The 27,204-nt window shown below is 38.4% G+C and overlaps 2 protein-coding genes and 1 long non-coding RNA gene across 5 annotated transcripts in view; 1 reads left to right on the forward strand and 2 right to left on the reverse strand.

Moving 5' to 3' along the window:
* Positions 1 to 363: 363 nt before the first annotated feature.
* Positions 364 to 15,986, reverse strand: LOC144033409 (uncharacterized). Its single transcript, XR_013287970.1, has 7 exons — positions 15,298 to 15,986; positions 6,559 to 6,732; positions 6,231 to 6,419; positions 3,616 to 3,688; positions 2,269 to 2,377; positions 1,170 to 1,244; positions 364 to 1,073 (listed from the first exon to the last, which is right to left on the reverse strand). It is a non-coding gene; the product is annotated as an uncharacterized LOC144033409 (long non-coding RNA).
* Positions 15,296 to 16,181, forward strand: c15h3orf80 (chromosome 15 C3orf80 homolog). The gene has a single exon (XM_077541475.1). The coding sequence runs from the start codon at positions 15,406 to 15,408 to the stop codon at positions 16,111 to 16,113; it is 708 nt and encodes a 235-aa protein (XP_077397601.1). The 5' UTR covers positions 15,296 to 15,405; the 3' UTR covers positions 16,114 to 16,181.
* A 677-nt stretch (positions 16,182 to 16,858) lies between these two features.
* Positions 16,859 to 27,204, reverse strand: part of ift80 (intraflagellar transport 80 homolog (Chlamydomonas)) — a 39,243-nt gene continuing 28,897 nt past the window's right edge. For all 3 annotated transcript variants that reach the window (XM_077540586.1, XM_077540584.1, XM_077540585.1), the window contains 10 exons: positions 26,770 to 26,844; positions 25,941 to 26,104; positions 25,789 to 25,853; positions 24,158 to 24,293; positions 23,914 to 24,061; positions 22,836 to 23,007; positions 21,185 to 21,274; positions 20,857 to 21,029; positions 19,637 to 19,760; positions 16,859 to 19,483 (listed from right to left, as the gene is read on the reverse strand). In XM_077540586.1, coding sequence (XP_077396712.1) covers positions 19,373 to 19,483; positions 19,637 to 19,760; positions 20,857 to 21,029; positions 21,185 to 21,274; positions 22,836 to 23,007; positions 23,914 to 24,061; positions 24,158 to 24,293; positions 25,789 to 25,853; positions 25,941 to 26,104; positions 26,770 to 26,844 — 1,258 coding nt within the window. In that variant the 3' untranslated portion in view covers positions 16,859 to 19,372. The remainder of the gene's footprint in view (positions 19,484 to 19,636; positions 19,761 to 20,856; positions 21,030 to 21,184; positions 21,275 to 22,835; positions 23,008 to 23,913; positions 24,062 to 24,157; positions 24,294 to 25,788; positions 25,854 to 25,940; positions 26,105 to 26,769; positions 26,845 to 27,204) is intronic.

The raw sequence follows: 27,204 nt of genomic DNA on the forward strand, positions 1-27,204 counted from the left end.
TATTTAGGTGAAATGTGCATTCTATTGATTGCACTTATTTATTTCCTTGCTTGATGTATTTTTCACTATTTATAATAAATTATAAATTTTTGCACATCAAAGTGGTGAGATGAGTGATGTTTTATTTTTTGTTTCATTTGAGCCATGAAAATCCCTGATGCGATGTCGTTTGCCTTTTAAGAGCAGAATTGGTTTGAACAAGGCAGAAGCCCCGCCCCCTTTATCACAAATGACCACCCATCAGGTGAAAATCGACAACTTATAGTGAGATGTCATGAATAAAATAGTTTCACATTTTTCCTTTCGTACAACTTTAGTATGCAATTGCACTTTTGACGTGAAAATAAATATTGTGTTGATATTCTTTATCCTCTGCAAAAAAAAGAAGAAAAAAACGATATCATATGTGCACTGTGCTTATTGAAAAATGTTTTACTGGTAATTTTTATCATGCATTTACTGTATACATTTTATTTCACAAGTATACAAATGCCACAGATTTGTGTGAAAACACCCTCAAATAAATTGTACCCAACTAAATGTTTCAAAAGGTCAATACAATGGAACAACTTTTTCCAGTAGAGGGAGACAGTGTACCATTAAGAGAATCACTGTTCGCGTCTATTGTAGGGCAACTGGTAGAATAATGTGAAAATTATATGAAAATAAGCACCCAATATTAAACATAAGAAATTTACAAGTATTGTCAGCTTCATTTGCTTGTGCTCAATCTTTCAGTCTTTGCCATTTCTTAAACTTGAATCAACTACAGTTCCAACATGATGCTTGACATCAGGACATTGACGGGTCATTTTGACAGCAGGAGTCGTTCGAAAACAAAAAAATAAGTTACAGGTGAAACATTTTGCTCATAAATAAAGGCTATCAAATAGAGGCTATCAGGTGATTAAATAAAAGCTCATAAATAATTGGAAGAGACTAAACCGGATTCATGGTCCTCTTGTTGTGATGATGATGATGATGATGATGATGATGATGATGATGATCACCATGCAGCAGCGGAGGACGACGATGGCGAGCCTGCGGTCAAAGCTCGAGTAACGGCCGCCCTTCTGCGAGGTTAAACGTGAGGAAAAAGCCGCAGATGAGCATGACTTTTGTGAAAGGTGTGATGATGATGATGATGATGTGATGAAGGTGCAACTCACTTAATGCTGGCGATCTTCTCCTTGACCCACGGAGCTCGCATTTGAGCGCAGTAGAAGCCATCTTCCGTGTAGAAGCTGGAGGATGTCAACAGGTGGCATCGTTAGCGAGGGTTGGCTTCATTTTTCTTTTCTTTTTTTTTCACACCAAACATGTCAATGTGTCATTTTTAACCATTACAAAAAAAAAAAAAAAAGTAAAAATGTATACATGTATTTAATTATTTGTAATTTATATATTTAACATACTAAGTTAATATTTTAAAAGGGAAGTCAACCAAATATATATATTTTTTATTGAGAATAATATGTTCAATGCAGCCCCACTAGTCTAAATTTCACATTTTGATTAATATATAATTTTTGGAATATAAGTTATGTGGCAAAAGCCAGCCATTTTTGTCCAACTCAGTGGGCGGCCGAAGATTGACATCACAGGTGCTCAGGTCTCAGCTTCAGAAAACAGGTGAGCTGTGATTGGTTGTTGCCGAGCAACATTGATGTCATTTTCAGTGGACAGCAAGTGGCAAAATGGCCGCCCCCTGAGATGGTTAAAAACGGCTTCATAACTCATATTCCAAAAATGTCATATTAATCAGAAGGTGAAGTTTAGACTAGTGAGGCCACATATAACATTATTATTGTCAAGAAATGTTTATGGTATTTTTAAACAATTATTTTTAATTTAAAACTGGTCTATAAGTTTTAAAATTTTGCAGCTTACATGGTTATTTTATCCCAAACATAAACATCATACGTAGTATATCAGATGTATATAATAAAAGGAAAAAGGCCGTCCCAAATTTGTGGATATTTTTTTTAATACAGTTTGAAACTAATACGACTCAATCTGTTGAATTATTTTGAAATGTACATTGAGTTATTTCACTCCAATTCAACATATAAAAAGTCCAATTTTCTTTTGTTTTGTTTTGTTTTTTAATCGCCAAACCTAAAAGCCTTTTTTCATCAATATTTTCATGGATTTCACCACATTCCATCCATTGCTAATGTGCAAATTGGACCAACTATATAAAAAAAAAAGCCAAATAGAGTATTTGATGAAAATGTTATCAGGACGCAAGGCTGTCGCCCGACTCACATGACGGCGGCTTGACAGGGCGGATGACGTTCCGCAATTCGGAAGGCAAAAACTTCTTGCGTGATCTCCGTGCTGCTGACCTTCCTGCAGCATTCGGTGGGCTTCCCCGCTGGACCACAACACAAAGCAAAAAGATTTGAGCACTGGGATGGAGGCTTTGGAATGGAAAACTACTGATCTATATTATATGACTGGATAGCCGATAGGACAAGACTTTTTGAGGTCGCTAGGCCGCCATATTGCTCCTCCCAAGAAACGTTTCTCGGCATACGATCCTATACATTAACAGTATCGAAATCGGAGAACGTTTGAGACAGTACTTAGTAGAAACAGCATGATTTATGCTGTTTTAAATTTATTAAACATAAACAAGACAACTTCAGACATTTTACAACTTGCCTTAAATACATGTAGAAATTATATGCTTCATGATGTTTAGTGCAGGAGTAAATCTGTAGATTTTTTAATTAAAGACAAAAGATGCCTCTGCCAAATCTGTTAACTCATTCACCGCCAGCCTAGTAAAAATGGATCTTTGACGTAGATTATGGGAAAAATAATAATCATGATTATTTTTGGCAAAAGTTGAAATCACGATTATTCAAACGGTTATTTATGTTTTGGCACAAAACGAGAAAATATGTAAGCGTTTAAAAATATTAGGACCAATTTTGAAAAAAAATAGAAACACTATAATTAAGTTTTGGACCAAACATCATTTATGATAATATATATTTATTTATGTTGGCAAAAACGTGAAAGTTGGAGTGCAGCATATGCACTGTGCAGTAGGGCAATATATATATATATATATATATATATATATATATATATATATATATATATATATATATTGGTACAAAACAAGAAAATTTTTAAACATAAAAAACAAATAAAACAAATATTAAGACAAAAATAAAATTATTTGAAACACTATATTTATGTAAGTTCCTTTTGGATGAAAAAAAATATCAAATTAGTTATTTTAAAATTTAAAAAAGGTGCAAATGTATAAATTTAAACAACACAATAGTCTTTTTAGTTTATGATTATGCTGATTTTGTAATTGTGGAGTGTAATAATCGAAATTATAATTGAATTTCGATTAATTGCACAGCCCTACTTTGACGTGTATAGCTGTCAATGGCACTGAATGAGTTAAGGAGCTGAGCGACAAAAGAAGGTCTTCAAAGCAGCACATACGGAAGCGCAAGTATTGGGACGCGGCCCACACGTCGCAAACAGGAACCAGAATCAAAGCTGATGTGCAAAAACAGTTCCGCCTCTTCCGTGGGCTATCCAGTCATATATACAGGTCAGTGATGAAAAACGCATTGGATAACTCACTTCCTATTCCGCACGTGACCGCGACCACCAGCATGGCCATCACCAGCAAACTCTTCTGCAGGCTTGCATTCTTCTTCATTTTGTCGAGCAGTAAGACGGACAGATGATGAAAATGTCAAAAAGATGTTCTTGGTTGGCCTCTCTTGAGTCTTGGAGGAGTGAATGAATTAGCCAAAGTCGGTCGCTCAAATTTAAGGCGTCAAAAGCAGAAGTGCGTTCGTTAGTCATTCCTCCAACTCGTTTTCCCTTTTTAGGTGCTCTTCCTCCAAATTAGTGACCCAATCGTTTGCTGGAAATGACTAAAAGCAAGGCCGGAATTGCTGTTTCATAATTCTTTATGTCTTTATCAAGCTGATGAGCAAATTGACACAACGCCCAACGGAAACATCTGAACTTGTATCGAATGTCCGAAATGATCACTGAAATATACCAAAGCATTTTCTAGAACTAGCGAACGGTCTTCTTGATTTTGACTTAGCTACAACATGGCCCAACATTCTCCCAGCAGAATTTTCTGGTAAAGAGCAGAATTCATTGTAACACTCAAGGGGAAGTAACCGGGGGGAAAAAAGAAAAAAAAATCTTGGCATTAATATGTTCTAAATACGCTATTCTGGAATATGTGTTAAGCAACAAAATCTGTCAGTCTGCCACTTGCTGTCGAGTGAAAATGACATCACAGTTGCTCCAACCAATTACAGCTCAGCTTCAGAAAACAGCTGAGCCGTGATTGGTCGCTGCCTGAACCTTGAGCAACTGTGATGTCATCTTAAGTTGACAGCAAGTGGCAAAATGGCCCCCCTGAGATGGATTTGTCTGCATAACTCTTATTCCACAAATATAATATTCATCAGAATGTCACGAATACAACATATTATTGTCAAGAAATGTTGAAGGTTGACTTCCTCTTTAGTCACAGCAAGTGGTCCAGGTCCTGAAGATACACAGCAGCCCCAGACCATCAAACTACCATCATGATGAAACACACACTTTCCAAAAAGTTCAACTTTTGTCTCATCAGTTGATAAAGTCTATCAGGTGATTTTAGTTTTTTTTTTTTGGAGGAGAGGGGGTTGGATAAATCAAGCCTTTATGTTTATTTTTATTTATTTTTTTAAGTCAGCAGGTGTTTTCATTCCTTGTCTTGGGTTACGTTATGACCTCTTGGATGACTTGTAGCTTGTGCTCATGACTGATATATGCCAGTTACTTCAAGTGGCTTTGATTCCCCATCCCCTTTAACTCATTGACTGCCATTGACGGAAAAAGACGTCAAATAATGCATTTTTGCTGGCTGGCAGTGAATGTGTTAAACACAATGTGCCAATATATTTTGTGATTATATTGCAGCATCCTTTTTTCCTTTTTTTTCCTTTTACGGCATAAAAGGATTCACTGTAAGTGCTTGATCAAAAAGTTAACTTTGACAAACATCATCTACACCACTAAGCAACTGATACTGTATAAATTGTACTTATTAGCGATTGCTTTCAGCGAATTATTATTTTTTCTCGGTTGGAAGAAGGTGGAAGGTGAAAAATGGGTCATTTTGAGCGGGAAAACGTGTTGGCACGTCAGCCTGCGATACAACAAACCGCCAGCAGATGTCACTGCTGACAGCAATATGCGCAAAGCCTTGAAAGAAAAAGAAAGAACGAAAAATAAGATGGGCTTTACAAAAGTTTCATTTTATTTTTACTATTTTTTGCATAATTGATCATGAATGTATCTATAGTTATTCATCATTGTGCTTGTATTCGTAGCGGTTTACAATGAATTGTGTTGTATTTTAGTCATGTCAAGTGTTTCCAATAGGTATACTACTTTTCAGTGTCCAAGCAGTGCAGTTGTACACCACAACAAACTACAACCACATACATTCACATACTGAAGTATGTGAGTATTGTGACTTTTGTAGTAGTAGATTTATTTATTTATTTATTTTTTACAGTACAGTTCTTGCAATGGACTCAGATTGTGCAAGTAGTGGATTTCATGTTATGGGCATTTAAATCAAATGGAGATATTTGGTGGGGGTAGCAGATTGACGTCTTGATGTTTCTATTAGCTATTATAGAGTGGTGCTTTTGTGTGTGTATAGCAACTGCATTTTAATGTACTGTATTTATTTATTTTAAATAGACGCACTAACCTATTTGGAAACGATGATGTCACTCACCTTGGTGAGATATGCGCCCTCATTGATTGTGGACTCAAATTACCCATGACACGCACGCATGTCCACCGGGACGATAAGCAAGAAGCTTGCAGACAAGGGGGGGGTGGATGAAAAGACATTTTGAACTAGGGAAAAAAAGTGCTTAGTACTTCCCATTTAGTTGAACCAAGCTATTCGTCATATGAATGGCAATAGGTGGATATTGCATCTTCTTCCTTCTCCATTTATTAATTTGAACTTAACCTTTTACACACGAGAGGCACGTTAAAATGTTAATTGAAAGTGTATGAAATGTGAATAAAAGTTTTGCGAGGCCACTGGTGTGCATCGTATCGCCATGATATCCATCTAATTGCTTCATTTGACTGCATAATGGCAGCTCTTCACATTATGATGACCCTTTGGAGGGGCTCTGAATCGCAGTCACCTTGCTTACCTCGGAAGTCCCGCCCTTTCTTGTTTAGTGACTCAGCAGGGACGGGCGGGGGAGATCAAGAATCGCCTGCATGCCCTCTCGGTCCGCCTCCAGTCTTACAAGCATGTGGTCGTAGGGAAAGTTTATGGCGCTATATTTAGGCTCCAGGTGTCTGGGATGCAGGAAGTGAGTCATCTCCAGCTCCTTGTGCTTTTTTTTTTTTTTTTTTTTTTTTGGGGGGGGGGGGAAAGCTGTCAGAGTTGCACGTGATGGTTACAATTAAGACACCACTTCAAAACAATCTTTGTATTTTTCACAAGCCAAAGTTGGCAACTTGACTCCAACACACCTGAAAAGACCGTCACCTGACCAGGGAGGCTGAGCCGATTGTGATCCTTTCGTGTAGTTAGAACACACCCTACCGTCCACCATCTTGAAAAGAGGGACCGCCGCCACCCCGGTCTTGCCAATCCAGAAGGACTGTCCCCGATGTCCTGATGACGTCTCACCCACTGTAAACACACTGTAAACCTGAACATTCAAAATCATCAAATAGATAGATGAGAACATACACAAAAATTTATAAAAACTACTACTAACTTAAGCTTTTGAAGTTGGTGTAACTTTGTATGCGTTTATGAGTAATTTGTACTAACAATTTTTGATTAAATTGAACTATACTAGTTTTGGGGTATGGGTAGCTTAAAAAAAGCTGTAACTTAATAAAACTAAAATAAAAATAAAGCTTAGAGCTTAAAGATGAATTTGTCAAAATTGCCATTCGTCATTGACGGTTTGACGCACCTTCTGTCAAAGGAACGCCCGCCTCTTGTCAAATTATTTCACATCCATTATATTGGATGTCATTCGTCATTATGTTTTGTTTCTATATTATCCTTTTCATATTCAAAATTCAAATTCAACGCAAGGTTTCAGCTTCATACCTCAATATTCACTACAATAACATACAATGTCACAATCATTTAACTACAAGTTACTACATAATAATTATTAGTAATACTACTACAACTACTACTAGTAGTAATAGTAATACTACGACTATTACTAATTAATAGCTAATTAATTTGTAATTTTCACAATTTACCTTTCAATTTCCTTCATTAGCATTCAGCTTTCAGCATTCCCACGCAATTTCTGCAGTAATTGCACTTAGTCTAGTTATTATAATATTATTATTATTATTATTATTATATACCATCCATCCATTTTCTTGACTGCTTATTCCTCACAAGGGTCGCAGATTATTATATACACATATTATTATTGTATTATATATTGTATTATTGTATTATCTTCATGCTAACTATGTCGGACAAATATGTACAATAGCAATTCAAATATATAACGGAACGTATGGTGTTCCACAGGGTTCAATTGTGAGGCCTCTGCTGTTTTCTTTGCATCTGTGTACGCAGATCAAAAGGCCGGATGGATGGATGGATTTATAAATTAAGTAATAATTAAAAAACAAAAAAAGATGATTTATCATTACCATTCTTTTTTATACTTTTTTATGACTATCCTTCCCCATTGATTTCAATGGGGAAAGATAATTTGAGTGTAACCAAGAGTTCTTTCGAATTGACCAGACATAAATGATGCTGAGTCACATCACTTAGAGCGTTTCGTTTAGCCATCAAAGCTGCCTCAATGAAGGGGAGGGGACGAGGGAGGGGGGTAAGTTATCATAGTATGGGAACGCCATAGCGGTCTCGTACGGTTATTCCCCACACTGTCAAAACGCAAAGCTCAGCATAAGCTTCCCAGAGACGTTCCCTCGAGACGCCCGCGCTTTGTTCAGATTTTTTTTCTGGGCCTCCGAGAGCTGTTTTTCATCTCAAATAAAGCCGTTAAGCCAACAGCTACACATTTTGGGGAAAGCGCGTCCAAGTTCACGCGGTCCATCCAGTGACCTTAGTCCCGTGTCATCCCATCTCGCTGACATTTCTCACATCAGGATCCATTACGGCAACATACTGATATTTGACAAACAAAGCCCTAATATCAGTTATAACGTCTCTTTACGTTTCGAGTACGCACGCAACGCTTCCAGTTGAAAAAGCTCCGAGGCGAGCCGGGCGATAAGACGAGAGAGAGGAAGTACGTGGGTGTCGAATAGTTGCGGCATGGGACTTTTATTTTGTGTTCGCACAATGGACGACTCATCGCAGGTCCTGCTTTCGATTAAACGTTCAAGCCGGCGGGAATACGCAGACAGCGATGACGCCCACGCGAGGGCATCCCAGAGCTCTCGTCAAGAAAAGTACTTGTTGCGATGTAGGAAGGCGCTACAAGCGTCTTCGTCTTGGCTGCTCGCTAAAATCAATGGGTTCATTATATTGAAGCAAAAATATTTACATCCTTTAATTCTACCATTTTTTATTACGTATTAAGGCCACGTATAAATATATATTTTTTAAGAGGGCTTGGGAAATATTCAGAGAAAAAACCTCGCAAATTTGCGACTTTAGAAAGTGGCAAATTAGTGAGGAAAAAAAAACGGAAATTTAAGAGTTTAGAAAGTGGTAAATTTGCGACTTTCACACTTGTATTTTTTTTTTAAGAGGGCGGGGGCAGTGTTCCGAGAAAAAAACTTGCAAATTTTCCACTTTAGAAAGTGTCAAATTTGCGAGAAAAAAAATGTAAATTTGTGAGTTTAGAAAGTGACAAAGTTGCGAGAAAAAAAACACGTAAATTTGCGAGTTTAGAAAGTGGCAAATTTCACACTTTTGGATTTTCTTAACGGGCGGGGTGGTGGGATCAATATTCCGAGAAAAAAAAAAACTCACTAATTTGCCACTTTAGAAAGTCGCAAAATCTGCGAGTTTAGAAAGTGGCAAATTTGCTTGAAAAAAAAACTCTGAAATTTGCGAGTTTCTAAAGTGGCAGTTTGCGAGGAAAAAAAACAACTCGTAAATTTGCGAGTTCAGAAAGTGGCAAATTTGCGACTTTCACACTTTCGTATTTTTTGTAGAGGGCGGGGAGCAAATCTGCCACTTTCTAAACTGGCAAATTTACAATTTTTTTGTCTCGCAAATTTGCCACTTTCTAAAGTGGCAATTTTTTTTTCTCAGAATATTGCCCCCGCCCTCAAAAAGAATATTTATACGTGGCCCTAATACGCCATTGTAATTTTTACCATATATTTTCATAAAGTAAAATATTAAAGTGTGATTTGTTTCTTTCCAAATTATTATTATTTTTATTTTGTTTTTGGGGGAAGCTAAATGGACCATGCTGAAGCTGTCCTGCAGGGCGGCGACCCCGAGTTGATGCAAAACCATGCAAAACCCTGAAACCGCGGCTGGATCGATTTACGAAAATTTCCTTGTTTCATAACGAATGCAAACGTGATAAGCATGAACATTGACCGCCAGGGTGGCCTGCGCACGCGTCAATGTCTCTGACGGATGAAAATGAACGCGGTCGTTCATCATGGCGCGAGCCTAATGGAGCCCGTTAAGGCTGAATTATTAAAGCACAACGAGAAAAAAAAAACAGATTAATGGAGGTGCACGTTTATTACAGTGCACTATTACAGTCGGCGTGTTATCGCTGCACATGCAGAGGGTGTCGCTTCAAATGATCCCTTCGGTTTCATGCAGCGAGGGACGAAGAAGATAACGTTTTGTGCAAGTGGCTTGTTTATATAGCGGATAGTTACGTTAAAGGTAGCACAGGTTGCGTTTGAGCAATAAACATTACTACTTGCATTAAAGTAATAATTCATTCAAGACACTCAAGGTCACCGTACAAAATAAAATGAAAAAATAAATAAAAATTATCATTATTTGCATTAAAGTAAAGCATTTAATAAATGTTTGCGTATGACATTCAGAATATTTTTTCCATCTCAAAATATTAGGGCCTTTTTTTTTTTTTTTTTGTGTCAAAAGATGCCATTCAAACCCAAGCACATTTAAACCACAGTGTAAATAGTGAGGACAGTAACTCCTAGTGCACAGGACAAAAATGATACATGCACCTCATGTGCATATTTTGTATTTGTATGACACAAAATTACTATTACGCACAATTACGCGAATAAATTAGAATAAAGGTTCATAGGGAGAGGCTAATATGAGTGGGTGGAGAGCAAGGTTATTTTAGTGAACGAAAACTAACAAAAAAAAAAAACAGTTTTGTTGACGAAATAAAATAAACCCGAAAATTCTTTTCAAAAAACGAAAACTAACAGACTACATTTTACGTTTACAAAACAAACTATAATTGTAACAAAAGTGTCCTTCGTTTTAGTCTTTGGCAATTTAATGCAGGAGACTTTGGGATGATTTTAAATGTGATTTTAAGTAGATTTATTTTGGTATTAACCGCCAGAATAAGGATGTTTGAAAGTGACATCATCTAGCAGCAGCCAATAGAAAAGCACCTTCAGATGACGTCGCTCCTTGGCGACAATTTGCCGCGCTTGACTTTTGGCTCCCCTGCTTATTCATTTAACTCAGCCGATATGCGACAATAGATAAGAAATGAGTTACTTTTTCATTTTACCATGGTGCTTATTAAATATTGCACACAAGAGATACACATTAAAAAAAAAAAAAAAAAAAGCTAAAACTAATACTGGAACTAACTAAAACTAAACAAAAACTAAGTATTTATTAAATAACTAAAATTAATAAAAACTAACAGAATCACCCTAAATAAAACTAAACTAAATCTAAAAAACAAAACTCAAACCGAAATCAAAATTAAACTCAAATGAAAATCCCAAAACTATAATAAGCCTAGTGGAGAACAATTATTCACTCTGATGAAAAATGAAATCTTGAATGAACTTCATGTGCGCGCTTTTTGGAATGTGAGAGGAAGCCCGCCTCCACGCAGGATTCAAACCCAGAACCTGATCATGACTGCCGGGGGCTCGCCAAATGAACCACTCAAGCCTGTGCTGCTGCATACAAATAATAAAACTCGTGGCAAAGGGACAGTTTATGACAGCCACCCACGTCGTTTCCTTCAGTTGTTTGTTGATATGAAAGTTGCTCCAGTATGGGGGAAGACGTCGGATTTGCACTGGAACTAACTTGTTGGACGTATTTATGGAGGGGAAAGGAAGCAGGAAGTGGTTAGTTAGCAGGGCCCTCGTGGAGGAGATATAAGTGACAAGCGAGAGGAAATGTTTTATAGCTCAGTACGATTGAAAAGAAAAGATGGAGAATGAAGCCAACGTATGGAAATGACTGGCGGCTGCTTGCGAATCGTTCCATCCCAAATCATCTCTCAATCTTTTTCCCTCCAGAAAGAAAGCAGCATTTTTCATCCACAACTCCCAAACACGCCGCTGAGAGCTGTGATTAAAAATAGCAGTGCGTGTCAATAAGAGCTGCGCTGAGAGGCACAATAGCAGACGTGCCGGGAAAAACCCACGCAGCTACGGTAGACGGACTGGGCCGAGGAAAAGGGGAACAAAAAAAAAAGAAAAAACGATTTGTGAAGTCGCCGCTCAGAGCCAGTGGCTATCGATTGTGTGTATTTGTTTATTTGGTTAGACAAAAGCCCTACTCATGTTTCTGTAATTGAGGCAAAGTACAGACAAGAAATACGATGCTGCATAAATTAGGCCGACCTTCTGCTCAACTTTTTACTTGTTAACGCTGCAGTCATGCGAATTTATACTCTACAACGAATCCTCCAAAAATAACGACAATTTTGGTCGTTTTACAATGCACCAAAATGCGACCCAGTGTTGCGTATTGTAGTTTAGCGCCCTCTAGCGGCCATGTTAAAACGGAGATTCAAACCTACATCTTCTGTGGGAAAGACTAAACGTCTAACTTACTGAGCTAGAGCTAAATGTCCAGTCACAATCTTTGTGTTCATTTTTAGTCTTGACATTGATGTCAATTCGCCGTCACGTACTAATGGTTGGGGTTAGAACATGGGTGTCAAACATAAGGCCCGCGGGCCGGATCAGGCCCGCAAAGGGGTTTAATCCGGCCCACGAGAGGATTTTATAAAGTTAAAAAAAAAAAACAAAAAAAACAAAACGGTACTGTCAGACTAATTAATGAGCCGGCCGACCACAATCAAAATATATAAAATTTCTAATTTCACAAGCAGTCCTCAGATGAGCAATGCAACTTGTACAGGAGAATCGTCCTGGATGTTATTATTTTACACACAACTTAGTTACGTTTTTTATTTATTTATTTATTTATTTATTTATTTTAATCATAGACCGACAAACGTTTTAAATACGACACAAATTCAATTACTGGTAACACAAATAGATATATAAGGATTAGCATCCTTATAACGTCATTAACTGCGCCACGCAATGCATTCTGGGAACAATATATGCAAAACAGGTCGATTTAACACATCCAGAACTCAAGTGTTGTCGCGTTCCATTTGCATTTCTATTATTTTTTGGAACAATATGATTACAGCTGAGCTCTGTAATTTAGGGCAGGCACACAAATAGCAAAAATCTGCGTATAATTGACGGCAATCGTTTTTAAGTTATATACCGTTATTTTACCGATGCGGCCCAATTGGTAATATATTTTACTCCATGCGGCCCATGAGCTAACATGAGTTTGACACCCCTGGGTTAGAATGAGGCTTTCAGTGACATTGTACAGTACATGCTATGTCTTTACTTGGACACTAATGGTTGAGGATTAGGAAAAGGCACAGTGAGGTTGTAGAAAATATGTAGTCAACACTAAAATAAGTACTGGACGAGTAGCTCAGTCGGATAAACACTATAGGATGTACTGGGTTCGAAACTCTCTTCAGTATATTTGCGCTATTTAACATGGCCGCTAAAGGTCTCTAAACTTGGTCATAAATTGGAACCAAATTTGGAAAAAAGGTCATAAATGTAAATAGAGAACAACAGTGGACCTAGAACACATCCCTGAAGGCCGGCCATAGAAACAATCCCGCAAAGTGTACACATTGCATTTTCTCACCCAAATAGTTTGAAAAGAAACCAATAAGCAGCATCAAAAACAAAAAAACAAAAACAAAAAACAAACGGAAACCTTCCGCATCGCCGCATCCGTTCCGCATCGCACACGCAGCTGGTGTGAATCAGACTCGAATGCGTTCTATCTTCGACAGCCAGACCGTATCATGTGATTTTCAAGCGGCTTTGTCACTTATTGCTTTTGTACTGTAAATTAACACATCGAGTTTAAACTGGACGTTTACGTTTATGTTGGTCAATGCTATACAAACGCATGGTCTTCAAGGGTAATGCTGCACTACAATGTGAGTCCAGACACCCAGCTAATGGGGGATCGGGGGGGTCATTACAGCCCACGACGCAAAGACTATTCATTTTTTATGAGAGGGGCAGATCCATTGGCGCCTTGCATCAGCGACGTCGACTCCGCTGTGGCCACCAGACATTCAGCGAGGGGTATAAAGTAGCCGGAGAGTGGGCGGGGCTCTTTGGGGACTTCCTCCGGTGGACAAATATTCTCAAGAACTGTGCTTAACACCAAGTACGAATGGGAGAGGTCTGACTACTTTGTACACCACAGTCTGACTGTATGTACTTACTAGGACAGAAAAGGTGAGCGAGGTCAATCCAGGGCAGCCCGGTAGGTTTAGTTAGCATGACGAGGTTTGAATCTTAAATGCAGCTCACCCCACCAACATGCTCGCCAATATCGCTAGTGGGACTTGTTCATGATGGAGTATTGCCAAAAGTGAAATATCACCGGATAGAGGCGGTATTTTTTTATTCATAATGTTCGATCAATTAAAACGTCCGCACTTGAAACGGCACCTTGATATCCAAAGACAGCAATTAGAGAGCTTTCCAGTTGTTTCTTTTGAACTTTTGTTGCCAATCCGAGTTTAATGACCGGACAATAAACTATATTTACATGACATCAAGATTTGGGTTAAGGAAAAAAATAAAATAAAATACTGGTTTCTGAAAGATTCAGAATAACCGTAACATATTAAAGTTTAAATATCACAATACGATATCACAATATGAAGGTCACGATATGATAATTATGAGGAGATTGGCAATACAAAAAAAGGTCACAATATTGTAAAAAAAAAAAAAAAAATAGAAAAAAGAGCTCATACAAAAAACAATATTTTTGTACATTACAGCAATGAAAAATATGAAAATTATATTTTTAAAAATATAGAAATATAATATATATATATATTGAGGCACTAATACAAGCAATTCAATTGATATTTTTTTAAATTAAAATTAATTTAAGACATTAATAAATTAATAATTAATTAAATTAAATAAGAAAGTAATAAATACAATAAACTGAGTTCTTCCACATAAACTCTGTTCACAAGCATATTACGTTCCCCTTCATCTGACCATTAGCGTGGATTTGAAACACAGAAGGGCCAAAACATGCCTTGTAAAAATTAAACTGCACTAAAAAAAACTAGCCACCAGAGGGTGCTAGAACTGCACAAATGGAAATCATCTGGCCTTTTTTTTTTTTTTTTTTTTTTACAGAAGTGCTGCTTTTAATATGACGACGACAATATATTGTGGCAGTTTTAATATCACAATATGATATTGCCGTTATCATTACAACCCTAGTTTAAAGGAGACTTCTTTGAATGTACTTCGTTTTTTGTGGTAAATGTTACAAGGGTTAAAATACATATAAGAAAGGCAGGATTTTTCTTTATTTGGATTCCTATATATTTATTTTATGAATTTATTTTCAATGAGAACTATCTATTAATTTGTATTCATTTTAGTTAAAAAAAAATAAATAAATCATGTGCCAAGAATAAAATGTATTTTTGGAGAATTATGAGTGAAGGTGTACTAAAAAAAAAATAAAATAAAAAATAAATAAAAAAATAAAAAATTGGGCACCACTGATTTTAATGGACAAAGTAACTGCTGACAGAAATCATGCCGTTTTTTCCCCTAAACAAATAATTCAAAAGTGCTGGATTTGCACTTGGAAACGAACGTGAGATCACACCATCAGAGATTCCTGATGCTCATCAATAAGCCACTCCAATCACTTCCGGGAAGGGAGGGAGGAGGAGGAGGATGGTGGTAAGGAGGAGGAAGAGGGGGAGGGTGCACCTGCTGCCCGGCGCCTCGATCGCTGCAGTGAGAATTGGATCACAACACAACTTCCACGCGTCTTTTTACCAGGGCGGGGGTCCCCAAAACGGAACACAACAGCCGGCAATGATGCCCCGTCGTCCGTGCGGCGGCGGCGGAAGTCCCGGCACCCTTTTCTCGGCATGCCTCCTCTCCGTGTGTCAAGCCCTGCGGAGCTGCGGGGAGGTCCAGTGCGCCGACGGACAACAGTGCTGCCCGCCCATCGTCGCCGGCGCCGCCGGGAACGGGAGTAGCAGCAGCGGGGGCGGCGGCGACGGAGCCGGCGGCGGATTGACGGTTCGCTGCTGCAAGCTCCCCATCCACATCTTCTTCGACAACGTGGGCTGGTTCACGCGCAAGTTGTCGGGCATCCTCATCCTGCTGCTGCTCTTCGCCATGGGCTACTTCATCCAGCGGATCGTGTGCCCGAGACCGCGCCGCCACCCGCACCACGACCGCGGCGAGGAGCCGTCGCTCTTCCGCGGTGGCGGCCACGCGTCCGCCTCCCAGGACTCCCTGCTGCGGGAGCGCGACCACCCCGCCGAGTGCAACCCGGCGTCGGACTTCGCCGCCTCGCCCAGCCTGCCCGCCTACGACGAGGTGAAATATTTGCCGACGTACGAGGAGAGCATGCGGGAGCGCTCCGACGACGACTTGCTGGCGGAAAACGAGACGAGCGGCCCGGGTAGAGGCGGGGCGGGCGGGCCGGGGGCTGGAGGAGAGCGCGGGCGGGATGTTGTGGAGGGCTCGGGAGGGCAGCGGCCCGGCCCAAGGACAACTCGGAACTCTGTCTGACTCTGATGGGAACCACGTGCATTAAGACAATAGCCTGTTATTGTTTTTTAAATGTGAATTTTACTCTCAAGTGCAATTTTAACACCGAATGTTGAAAATAAAAGAGGAACGACAATCATCTTTTTTATGCAAATGAGCGCCTGGGTTATGCAAATGAGATAGAAAATGATGCTCGTTCTGTTGAGGTCAGCTAGTTTAAATCATTTTAACTTGTACAGTACTCACCCAGTAGGGGTGTTAAAAAAAATCGATTCGGCAAATATATCGAGATATTACCGCGCGCAATTCTCGAATGGATTCAATATGTGGCCGAATCGATATTTAACTTATTCCCCCCCCCCAAAAAAAATGTATAAATATGTTCTATTTTAAATATTACAATCACCCCAAAGACGTATTTATACATTTTTTTATGCTCGAGCATACATAAGGCTTTGATGCAGCCACTGAACTGAAGAGAATGGTTGAAGCAATGGTAGTTATTACAAAAACGACCAGCAGGTGGCAGCAGAGTATGAGAGATAAACCATGTTGCTAAAAACTCGTTTCCTCACACATTCTGTGGGCCTTGCAAAATCGAGAGTCGAAATCCAGTAAAGCAGCTGGGAGCGAAGGGAGTTGCTTCAGTCAAAATGGCTGCAAGTGAATGAGTTCAACATTTTTTTATGGGAATATTCAACAAAATGTCTTACTTGGGGTTAGGGTTCACACTTTAAGCATGGAAAAATGTTATATTAAAGGAACATTCAGCCTTAATATTTTATTTCAATGTTGTTCAAACATGAAACAGACTGCAAGAGATCGTTTGTTAATACAGTGGCTCAGTTATAAGACTTCAGTTTCAGATAAATAATTACATTTTCATACAAATCTTACACTGCATATGTACAAGTTTGCTGATTAATATTTTTTAAATTTGAGTTTAAAAAAATTGTAATAATCAATTTATAGATTCATATCAGGATTAATCAGTATCGAATCAAATTGTGACCTATGAATCGTGATACGAATCGCATCGTCAGGTAGGAGGCAATTCACACCCCTAGAACTCAGCCATCTCAATCAGAATTATTATTTTTTTTTTTATAACTATCAAATTTGCATTTCAAAAGGAAAAGAAAAATCAACCAACTTCAATTTGACTTAAAAGCAACATCTGCCAACAAGAACACTCACTCTTATCCCGGAAACGGGGTGCAGGACCGGGAACCATCATTCATTTTCATTTCACAGCCATTGCTGCCTAATGAAATATGAGGTGACCTTTTTTTTTTTTTTTTTTTTTTGCAACAATCCGAAAACTACTTTTGACACCACATACATCAACAGCGCCAGGATTTATGTACTCTGCTTATGTGGATTAAATAAGCAGGAGAATGGCATTTACTTGATGCAAAACAATCCAAACTTATTTTTCCTATCGAATGTTTGACAATTAGAGACCAACTGTCTGGTTTCTTTTTCAAAGCTGTGCAAACTGGAGCGTGATTGCGGCGGCTCATGTAATCCAACACTGTCCGACATTGCTCCGCCAGAGAGAAATCTGTCGATGGGTTGGTTGGTTAGATGGGTTTCGCACTTAGAAGCACAAATCCATGTTCGGAAGCCACTTAAGAGGCAGATGAGAGAGGCGAGCGACCCTCGAAAAAGTGGTGGTCATTTTACGAGGCTCAAGAGGTGTGAAGAAGATGACTGACTTTCTTACATGTGAGCGTTTTTACATCAAATTTTACAATAAAACTGACGTCTTCCCATGGTCGCAATATATAGGGTCGCATTTTTCCTCACATATATGTGTCGTATGGTGGCACACAAGAACATAAATGCAAGGATGCAAAACAAAAAAAGTGAGAGCTGACTTTAGTTCCTGTGAACTAAACGTGAATAAGCACTGTATTAAAGGGATACTTATTGAGCCATTTTCAGCAGCAAGACGTTAATATTTTGTCTATAATTAATGTGGTTAATTTCATTATTTTTCATGTACAATTAATACCTTTCAAAAGTATGTTTATCTTTTATGAGTTTTTGTTTTCATTGACAAAACTGTAAAAAAAAAAAAAAAAAAAAAAAAAAAAAAAAACTCATGTTCTATAAACACATTAGGAGTGTGACGATTTATCTATTATGATAAATCGTAATAATTTGTCTCCCGATAGATTATCGATACGCCTACGCAAGTATGGCCATATTTGTAGTGAATATACAGCCACTATAACGGCTACATTGTTCATGACTTATTGAACAAATTACTTGGCGGGCCACTAGGGGGAGCGCCTCATAAGAGAGGTGGTTAAGTGGACGCAAGTCTTCAGGCGAAGAAGACTCGTCACTCATCAGCTTACTTTGACTTGTGGAAGACATTTATCTGTCCAGCAACTGACTCACTTTTGCACACGTTTCTATAAAAAATGCGGATTACATCTTCATTTTTAACATTTTAAAACTTATTTGATGTTTAGACTTTTTGAAGCACACAATTTCTGAGGAATATTAATTTAATTGGATATAATATTTAAGTAGTTTATTTATTTACAGTTGCAGTGTTACACAAAAAAATGGTGTCACAGTTTATAAAATGAAACAATTGACTATGTTGACATGTTGCATGACAATAGTGTTTAAGAAAGACAATTTTGTTGAGAGAAAGTGGTCTGTTAAGAAGACATTTGTATTTGGTTAAAAAAAAAATACACTAAAGTACTGACTGTGAAGAAGACACCAGTTTTAATATTGTGATGGCACAAAAAGAAAGACATTTTCTCATTGAAAAAACATCCGTTTATGTAGATTATCGTGGACTTATGACCTGCCCAATATATCGATAATCGCGCTATCGTCATATCGTGGGATAATCGTGATCGTGAGCCTTGTATCGCGTAGCGTATGGTGAGGTATCCACAGGTTCCCACCACTAAAATACATCACAAGCATTACTAATTTACAGACTACAAAGATGGTTAAGATCACTGATTGAGTCTGAAATATGTGATCTGATAACGAGAGGAAGGCCACAATAGTGTTTTTTTTTTTTTTTGCAGAAATGTTGCAACTGCGTGCAAATGTTCTCATCTGGATGCGGCATGAGGAGGAAAATAATTTAAAGGCAAACTTCTTACATTCATGTCCGGTCTCAGACCAATAATTCCAGAATACCTTCAAGAGAGTTTTTCTTTTTTGGGCTCGGTACCAATCAGAAAGAAGAAAACTGTTTCTTGCTTTTGCCCCGTAACTTGTCCGGGAATCCGAGACTTGACTTTTAACGCCGCTGGGCCAAGCTGCTCCTGACAGACATGTTAGCTGCTCTCTCTCTCTCTTTGGACAACTCCATCTCGATCTTGGCTTGGATTTTTTCCCAATCCACCTCAACCTGAGACAACCACAGACAGAATCGTCAAAAATGCTAATTTCCTGACCTTTTGAAGTGTTTGTAATCAGAAAGCATAAGTGAAAAACGAAAAGTGAAGACTTGCGCGTGATTGCTGTCCCAATCAATGAAGGGGAGGCGGCTGTTTGAGCTTACCCCCTTAGCGTATTGCAGGAAGCGCTTATTGGTCTCCTTCCTGCCAAACGTCTGCAGGAACTTCTCGCGATAGGCCAGCACGGTGTCTACGTGGGTCTTGTGTTTGACCGCCAGCTCAAGCGCCCTGGAAACGCGACAACGTCAATTGCTACACCTTCGATCCGCCTAGTGCTGTCATTGTCAAATATTTTTACAATCGACTAATCGATCTATTGTTCAATCGATTCAATTTAACTTAGCATATAAGTATACTACAAAAGCATTTTTTGCTTGATTACTGTTTATTAACCAGTGATTGCCGGGTATTTCTAATTCCGCATTATTATAGTGATAAAAATTTTTAAAAAAAAGTCAATAGTATCATAATATACATGTTCAAAAAGGAGTAGGAAGAAGTACAAAAACTTACCTAGTCATACTCCCTAATATTTCTATCCTAATAATATACTACTATAATACCGATAATATAATAATATACTACTATGTTGTACTATGTTACTGGTAGTGCTATCATTAATGAATATTGTTAGAATTAATTAATCTATTGATTATTCAATCCCTTACTCGACTAATTGGATTAATTTTAATTTTGCATTAAAATGTATTACAGAATCCATAATTCCCCCCAATTACCGTTTATTAACCTGTGATTGGTTATTTCATACTTTGTATTTGTATAGTGATTTAAAAAAAAGGTAAAAGTAAAAACAGGTGTTTGTAAATGCCTTATTTTGAGGTTTGAGAAAAGAACCACTCAGTGCAGCTGTAAAATTAATCTCAAGCAATTATGCTTTTTTTTTTTTTTTTTTTTTTTAGGTGAAAACTAAGTGATATTTTTTATTATCATTATTATTATTATTATTATTATTATTATTATTATTATTGTCAGTTCAACATGTTTCATTGAAACAGTTAATAAAGACACAATTATATTGAGTTTTTATTGTATTAAACTACAGTTATAAATAGGTGTGTTATCATTTTCTGTATAAAAGTTCCGTATAAAAAGGAAAATATCAACTAAACTGTCAATTTAGTCGACTGAAATTGCTCTTTTTTTATCGTCGACTAAAATTGGATTAAAATGAAAATCCAATCAGATGACTAAATGATGACTCAAACTTGAATTCATTTCAGTCAAAAGATGAGAACTAAAACGAAATTCAAATTTCTTGTCAAAATTAACAGTGATGCACCCTGATCCAAAACGGTTTGCTGACCTGTCCCAGTTGAAGAGGTCAATGTTGACTTGTATGGCCTGGTAGATGAGTCCGGCTTGTAACAGGATGGCCTCGGCCTCCTGCACCTGCCCACTGAACAGCAGCAGGTGAGCCAACGACGACTCCTTGGACGGCTGCTGCTTGATAAAGTTGATGTAATGCACTCGCGGTAACTGGCAAGCAGACGAGGAAGGGGACGGGACATGATGATGTGCATCGGGAAACACGAGGATGAATAAAACCTCCTCGTGCAGCTCCAGACATGCTTTAAAAAAAAAAAAAAAAAAAGGCTACGCAGACGGATGGATCCATTAAGGGAAGCGCTTACCTCTGTAATGGCGGCGTAGGCCATCTCCGCTGTGGTCAGCTCTCTGTTGGCTATCGCCATGGCAGCCAGACACGCCCACAAAGACTGGTACTGCGCAGGTGAGGGAGTGCAATGAGAGAGCAAGTTTGCCATCGAGGGCCACACTTCAGTTCAGCTTTGACGATACACTTTGGAACGCTCATCTAGACTGGTAAACGTGCATCATCGTAAGCTTCGCCCAAATACATTCAACAAAGAAGAGAAACAGGATCAAGAGGAGGGAACGCAGCATGTGATCTTTCCAGATAAGTCTGTTTTGTGCCTTCCTATTCCGTTATTAAGTGATGATAGACGTCAACCAATCAGCAGACTGCAGGGTGTCTCATTGCATTACACACATGAGCTACTGAAAACACTGTGACCTGATGGAAGGGGGGTGGGTGGGGGTACACTAAGTGATTTATTTTGGTCTACTTTGCAACATTTCACAATGAAAATTCGAATTATTATTATTTTTTTCACTCACTCACAGAAGCTTACGTGTGTGAATGAGTGAGTGAAGAAAAAAAATATCCGTGCGTGCTTTCAAATTGCCGCGGGAGTGACGTCACACAGCCGACACGTTCGCCCGGCCCTGTTTGCGACACGCCACCCCCAGCTCTGAGATTGGCTGGAGGGGTGTAAACACTGGCTTTCCACAGAAACGTCCCGCTGTTTACAAAACAAACACAAAATGGCAAAATACAGGCTGGGGGGGTGTGGGGGTTTAGGACAAAATCACCACTAAAGATTAACATAAACACAGATGAATAGACTGAGAGAAAGTTAAAGTGTGTACATCCTGTATTTAAAAAGTGCATTTTCCTTAGTGAATCCGGCAGACAGCCCCTTTAAGGAACGTAAACAAATGTGTTACCACTTTACAGCTGCCCCCATTAAATATGCAGCCCATCAGCTGGCCAAAGTCGCCGCTGCATACTCCTCCCTTTAATCACCGTCTATTGCCACAACAACGACCAAGTACTGACTGAAAACCAAAACTTGTCATCGCCAGCACAAAGTCACACAAATCAAACCAATCACTCTTGTGGTTATTTAGTCATTGCTCAAGCACAAAAAACAACAACAATAAAATTCCCAGCCTGTGATGAGTCCATACGCAATATATGGCGGTGTTTGCATTTACGAGTGAGCTCTAGTGGGGCAAAATGCAACAAATGGTGTCACCGGGCTAATTGAAGGCTAATTAAAGCCTGCTGGTCTGGGAAATAAAGCCGTCTGCTACCTTTTTATTTCCGACCGGATCAAAGGCAAATAGTCACTTGAGCGTGACACTTGCCCAACTGTGCCTGAGCTAGTGCTAATTTTTGCGCTGAAAATTTTTCATCATCATTTTCGTCACAAAAAATTTTTTCAGACAAAAATGAAACTAAAATTGTTCTTTATTTTCAACGACTACAATTGGATTAAAACTGAAATACAATCAGATGACTAAATTATGACTACAATTTTAACTTTAGTCAAAAAACTAACTAAAAGTAAATAAAGAATTCTTTTCAAAATTAACGCTGGCCTGAGAAATATGGTGCAGACATGTTGCGTCAAGAGAAATACTTCCTATTGGGTGTAAAATAAAAAATGCTGTTTCGACGTAATATGTCCGACGTCTTACCTTGGCAAAGCGGCAGAGGCGAAGCGCGTCTTCCCAGCGCGCCGAGCTGGCGTACTCGTGCAGGAGGACGGCGTATGGAGGCACGCTGGTGTAAAGCAAGGAGCCGTCTCTTTGGCGCAAGCGCACCTTGGTGTCCACGTAGCTCAGGATGTGCGGTGCATTGCTGAACTCGCTTGGAAATGAAGAGTAAGAAACGTCAACACTCAACTGGAATTGTCCGCTCTGGCCAAAGAGCTCAAAACTGGCCTGATTTATTGAGATCGGAAATGTTAGTTCCAAGGCTAGCAGCGCACCAAGTGGACCAGACAGAACAGAATTCGGCAACTAGTATTTACGAGTGGCCGATCACTCAAGAGTCACCATTGCATGATGTCTCAACAACACAGATTAATACACTATTGTACAGTGCAGTCGTTCTTTTTTTTTTTTTTGGATTTAAAAATAAAATAAAAAATAGACTACATTGCTGTGTCTTCAGTGTCTGATTTATTAAACTTTGGAACTCCATTTATAGCGCTATTTTTAAGAATAATATCAAAATAGAATTAATTATAAATTAAGATCTTTGCACATCAGAGATATTATAGTTTTGGAATTTTTAATTTTAGTTAGTTTTTTATTTCGTTTTTAGTTTTGGTTTTCAAATTTAGTTAGTCTTAATTAGTTTTCAGGGTGGTTCTGTAAGTTTTTATTATTTAATATTTAATAAATGCTTAGTTTTAGTTAGTTTCAGGATTAGTCTTTTTTTTAAATGTGTATTACTTGTGTGCAATATTTAAAAAACACATTTTCAATCGTCCAGTTAATACCACAATAAAAATCATCCCCAAACGCTCACGCATTAAATTAATTACCAAAGACTAAAATGAATGACATTTTTGCTATAATTATAGTTATAGTTAGTTTTGTAAACAGAAAATGTAGTTCCTTTTATTTTATTTCGTGAATGAATTTTTTTTTATTTTAGCTTTTGTTTTTGTTGTTACTTTTAATTAACTAAAATAACCTTGGTCATTTTTCACTCGTCATCAAAAATAACAAAAACAAAAAGAAAGCCAAGCAGCATTTTGAGTCTCACCTGCCGTCCTTTGCGTAAAGTGTTTTGGGAAGCAGCTCCTTGTCGATGAAGACGGCATTGGGGTAGTACCACACCGTCAACTGGTTGTCTTGGACACCACACAGGATGTTTGCCGCATTGTTCCAGGCCATGCTGTGAATCATGCTACCTACAAACACACGCACACACACACCAACCTCATTAGTAGACGCACAAAAAAAACAAAAACAAAAAAACACTCAGGAAAACTGTGTGAAATTCTTACCAATTTTGCATATTTTGGGCTCGCGTCCGAGGTAGCGCACAGATGTGAGGTAAAGGTCGCGGTTCTTGTCGATCAAAGCGATCTTCCTTTCGGTGGACGGACCGCACTGATCCAACGCCACCTCCACCACCTCCAGCTGCGCACGTAGAGAAAACACACGCTTACGGAAACGAACGCAAGACGTTCGTTTTGCACTGTGACTGACGAGCGTTAATGATGTAAAGCAACTACTTCTACTTCTGATTCCTTTGTGCTTTACTCTTTTTTTCTTCCTGCTTTCCCTTACGATGAACCGTCCCTGTACAGTTCATGCACAAGAAATAAAGTGCAACTAACTACGCGTGATTGTGACATCAAAATGAACAAGGAGCAACAATTTTATCACAGGTAAAATCTCATTTTTCTTTCGTCCATTTTTAGTCGACTATAAATCTAGCATTTTAGTTCTTATTTTAACACAAAGTCAAAAAAAACTGTCAACATTTTAGTCTAGTTTTAGTAAGGACAACCATTTTAGCCCTATATTTTTTGCCACCAGTTTATATTGAACCTTTTCGGATCTAAAACTATTTCACATTAAATTTTCTCATCTTTTTGATGAAAAACATCTTTACACACAAGTACAGTGTCTACTATGGATCCATGCTATAAGCTAGCTAGTTGGCCAGCATTAGCTAGCAGTCACATTAACATTATTGTTGGAACGTTATAGCCATTGGATTCATGTTAAGTTATAACTATAATTTACTTTTTTTTTTTTTTTTTAACACCTTTCACCATGAATCCACCTCCCGTTTGTCCCGACTAATTTTGCAAGACTCACAGGATATGGTGTTCTATAGCTATAAAAACATGTAACCTACCAAAAGCAAGATTAGAGTCTCTTCTTTCATCAGGGGAAAAAAAAAAAAAAAAAAAAAAAAAAAAGTCTATTTATGTCAGTTTTGGTTTTGCAGCAATTACCATTAGAATATAACTAAGTTTCATCATTATTCATAAATCTGTTTAAAACTCTGGGGGAAAACAGCTTGTTTGCAACATGGTCCTGGTTGATCTCTTATACTCTGCTGCCACCTACTTGCTGTTTTTGTAATAACTACCATTGCTTCAAGCAGTCTCTTCAGTTCAGACGCTGCATCAAAGACTTCTTTATGCTCTAGTTAGTATAAAAAAAAAAACATACAAAAACGAGTAAATACGTCTTTGGGAGCATGGTAATATTTAAAATAGTACGTGTTTATACGTTTTTGGGAGCAAATGAGTCAAGTAAAGAACTTTTTTGTCTGTCTTCATTAGTCGACGAAAATGCATACTGATTTAGTCCCAGTTATAGTTTATTAATGAGGGTTTTAGTCTAGTATTAGTCTGGTGAAAAATGTGTGTTGACGAAATTATTTTTTAAATTAACACTACACAGTGAAATCAAGTTTGCTATAAACCCCTTTGTAGTATAGTGAGTCAAAGAACACAGATCATAATTGGAAACTTAAGGTGTTTTAACAAATCGGTTCAAGTGTACTCATTTATATTGATGACTAGGAGGTTGTTCTTTTTTTTTTTGCCCCATTTATATTCCTAAAAATAATTTCAAGAGCCAGAAGTCCCTCCCTCCCACCAATAGATTTACTTACCTTGTGAGTCAACGACTTCCCGTCACCAAGAGGTTTGCCGGTTAAGGCATCAAAGAGAAGGATGACTAGTCAGGATTTAAAAAAAAAAGAAAAAAAAGATGGCAATGAGCATTCAGTGTTTCTCAACATATTCAAGACGACGAAGCTCTCACCTTTTTCATCACTCTTGTCGCGGATGGCAACGGTGTCGTTACTGAGTGCCACGCACTGAGCATTTAGCATGTCGGCCCTCATACCGGGAAATTTCGGGGACGAGATGAATCGGCCCTCGTAGGAGAAGATGTACAAGCCTGCCCCGTCCACCAGAAGAGCGTGTCTGAGTGGCGCCCACGGAAGGGAGGCGGGGCAAGAGGACACAGCAGCGTTCATTTTGAAGACGAAGAAATTTTCATTTAGTTTGAGTTATAGTCTTGACGAAAATTAATTCAAGTTTTAGTCATAATTTAGTCTGATTGTATTTTACTTTTAATCCAATTTTAGCCAACGAACATAAAGAGTAATTTTAGTCGATGAAAAAGAGCAATTTTAGTCAACTAAATTGACAGTTTAGTTGATATTTTCCTTCAACTTTTAAACAGAAAACTTTAACATGAATGGCTTCTATTTTAGTTTCCGTTTCATTTTTTTTTTGTGACGAAATGAGCACTGGGATGGATGCAGTGCGGCTGTTGTTCATCTAATAAATCTGGATGGTCGTTAGCTAGAGGATTTTCAAAACAGCAGCGACCTACCTACTGAGCTTGCTGTTGGAGACTCGTTTGTGACGATAGAATGACAAGTAATCTATTTAGCGGTATGATGAGTGTCAGGGACACTGCACTGGAGTGCTGCACAAGAGCTACTCCATTTTAATCTGATTTTCCTGAGCGCTTACACTATCAGACTTATTATATGACATACTTGAGCTAAGCTATAGCACAGCTCCCGTGCGGCGATCACTTTCCTGTTACGCTGCTTGCCGGGATTAAGCATGCGGCTCACCTCTCCGCTTGCAGAATCAAGCTGACTGTTCCTTCCTTCAGGTCAAAAATGTGGGGAGTGTTCCAGTTCCGTGTGCTGCCACAAACAAAAACACACAAAAAAATGCGCTCCTATCATTCTTTGCAGAGGACAGACATTCAAGTGAAAACAGCCTCAGACAACCGGGCTGAAAAAATAGCAATGACGTCGATGAATAAAATGATGTTTTCTTTTGTTAATGCATTGCCTCCAAACATACATACAGTACAAATATACTGAATATTTAGCATGCTCTAAAAAAAAAAGCACATACAGACCACCAATAGCATTGAATACTTCTGATTAAAATGAGATTAACGATACGAATCCAATCATCAATTTAACAGGCAAGACTGGCTTAGCCACAGCGTTGGATTTGTTTCTAAGTTCAGGTAAGTGAATACAAAATGTTATTGG

The sequence above is a fragment of the Festucalex cinctus genome, chromosome 13 (genome assembly GCF_051991245.1).
Source record: "Festucalex cinctus isolate MCC-2025b chromosome 13, RoL_Fcin_1.0, whole genome shotgun sequence".
In the NCBI taxonomy this organism is placed as follows: Eukaryota; Metazoa; Chordata; class Actinopteri; order Syngnathiformes; family Syngnathidae; genus Festucalex; species Festucalex cinctus.

Excerpts from the sequence above, each read along its gene's own strand:
- c15h3orf80 (XM_077541475.1), top strand. The coding sequence starts at position 15,406 with ATGATGCCCCGTCGTCCGTGCGGCGGCGGCGGAAGTCCCGGCACCCTT.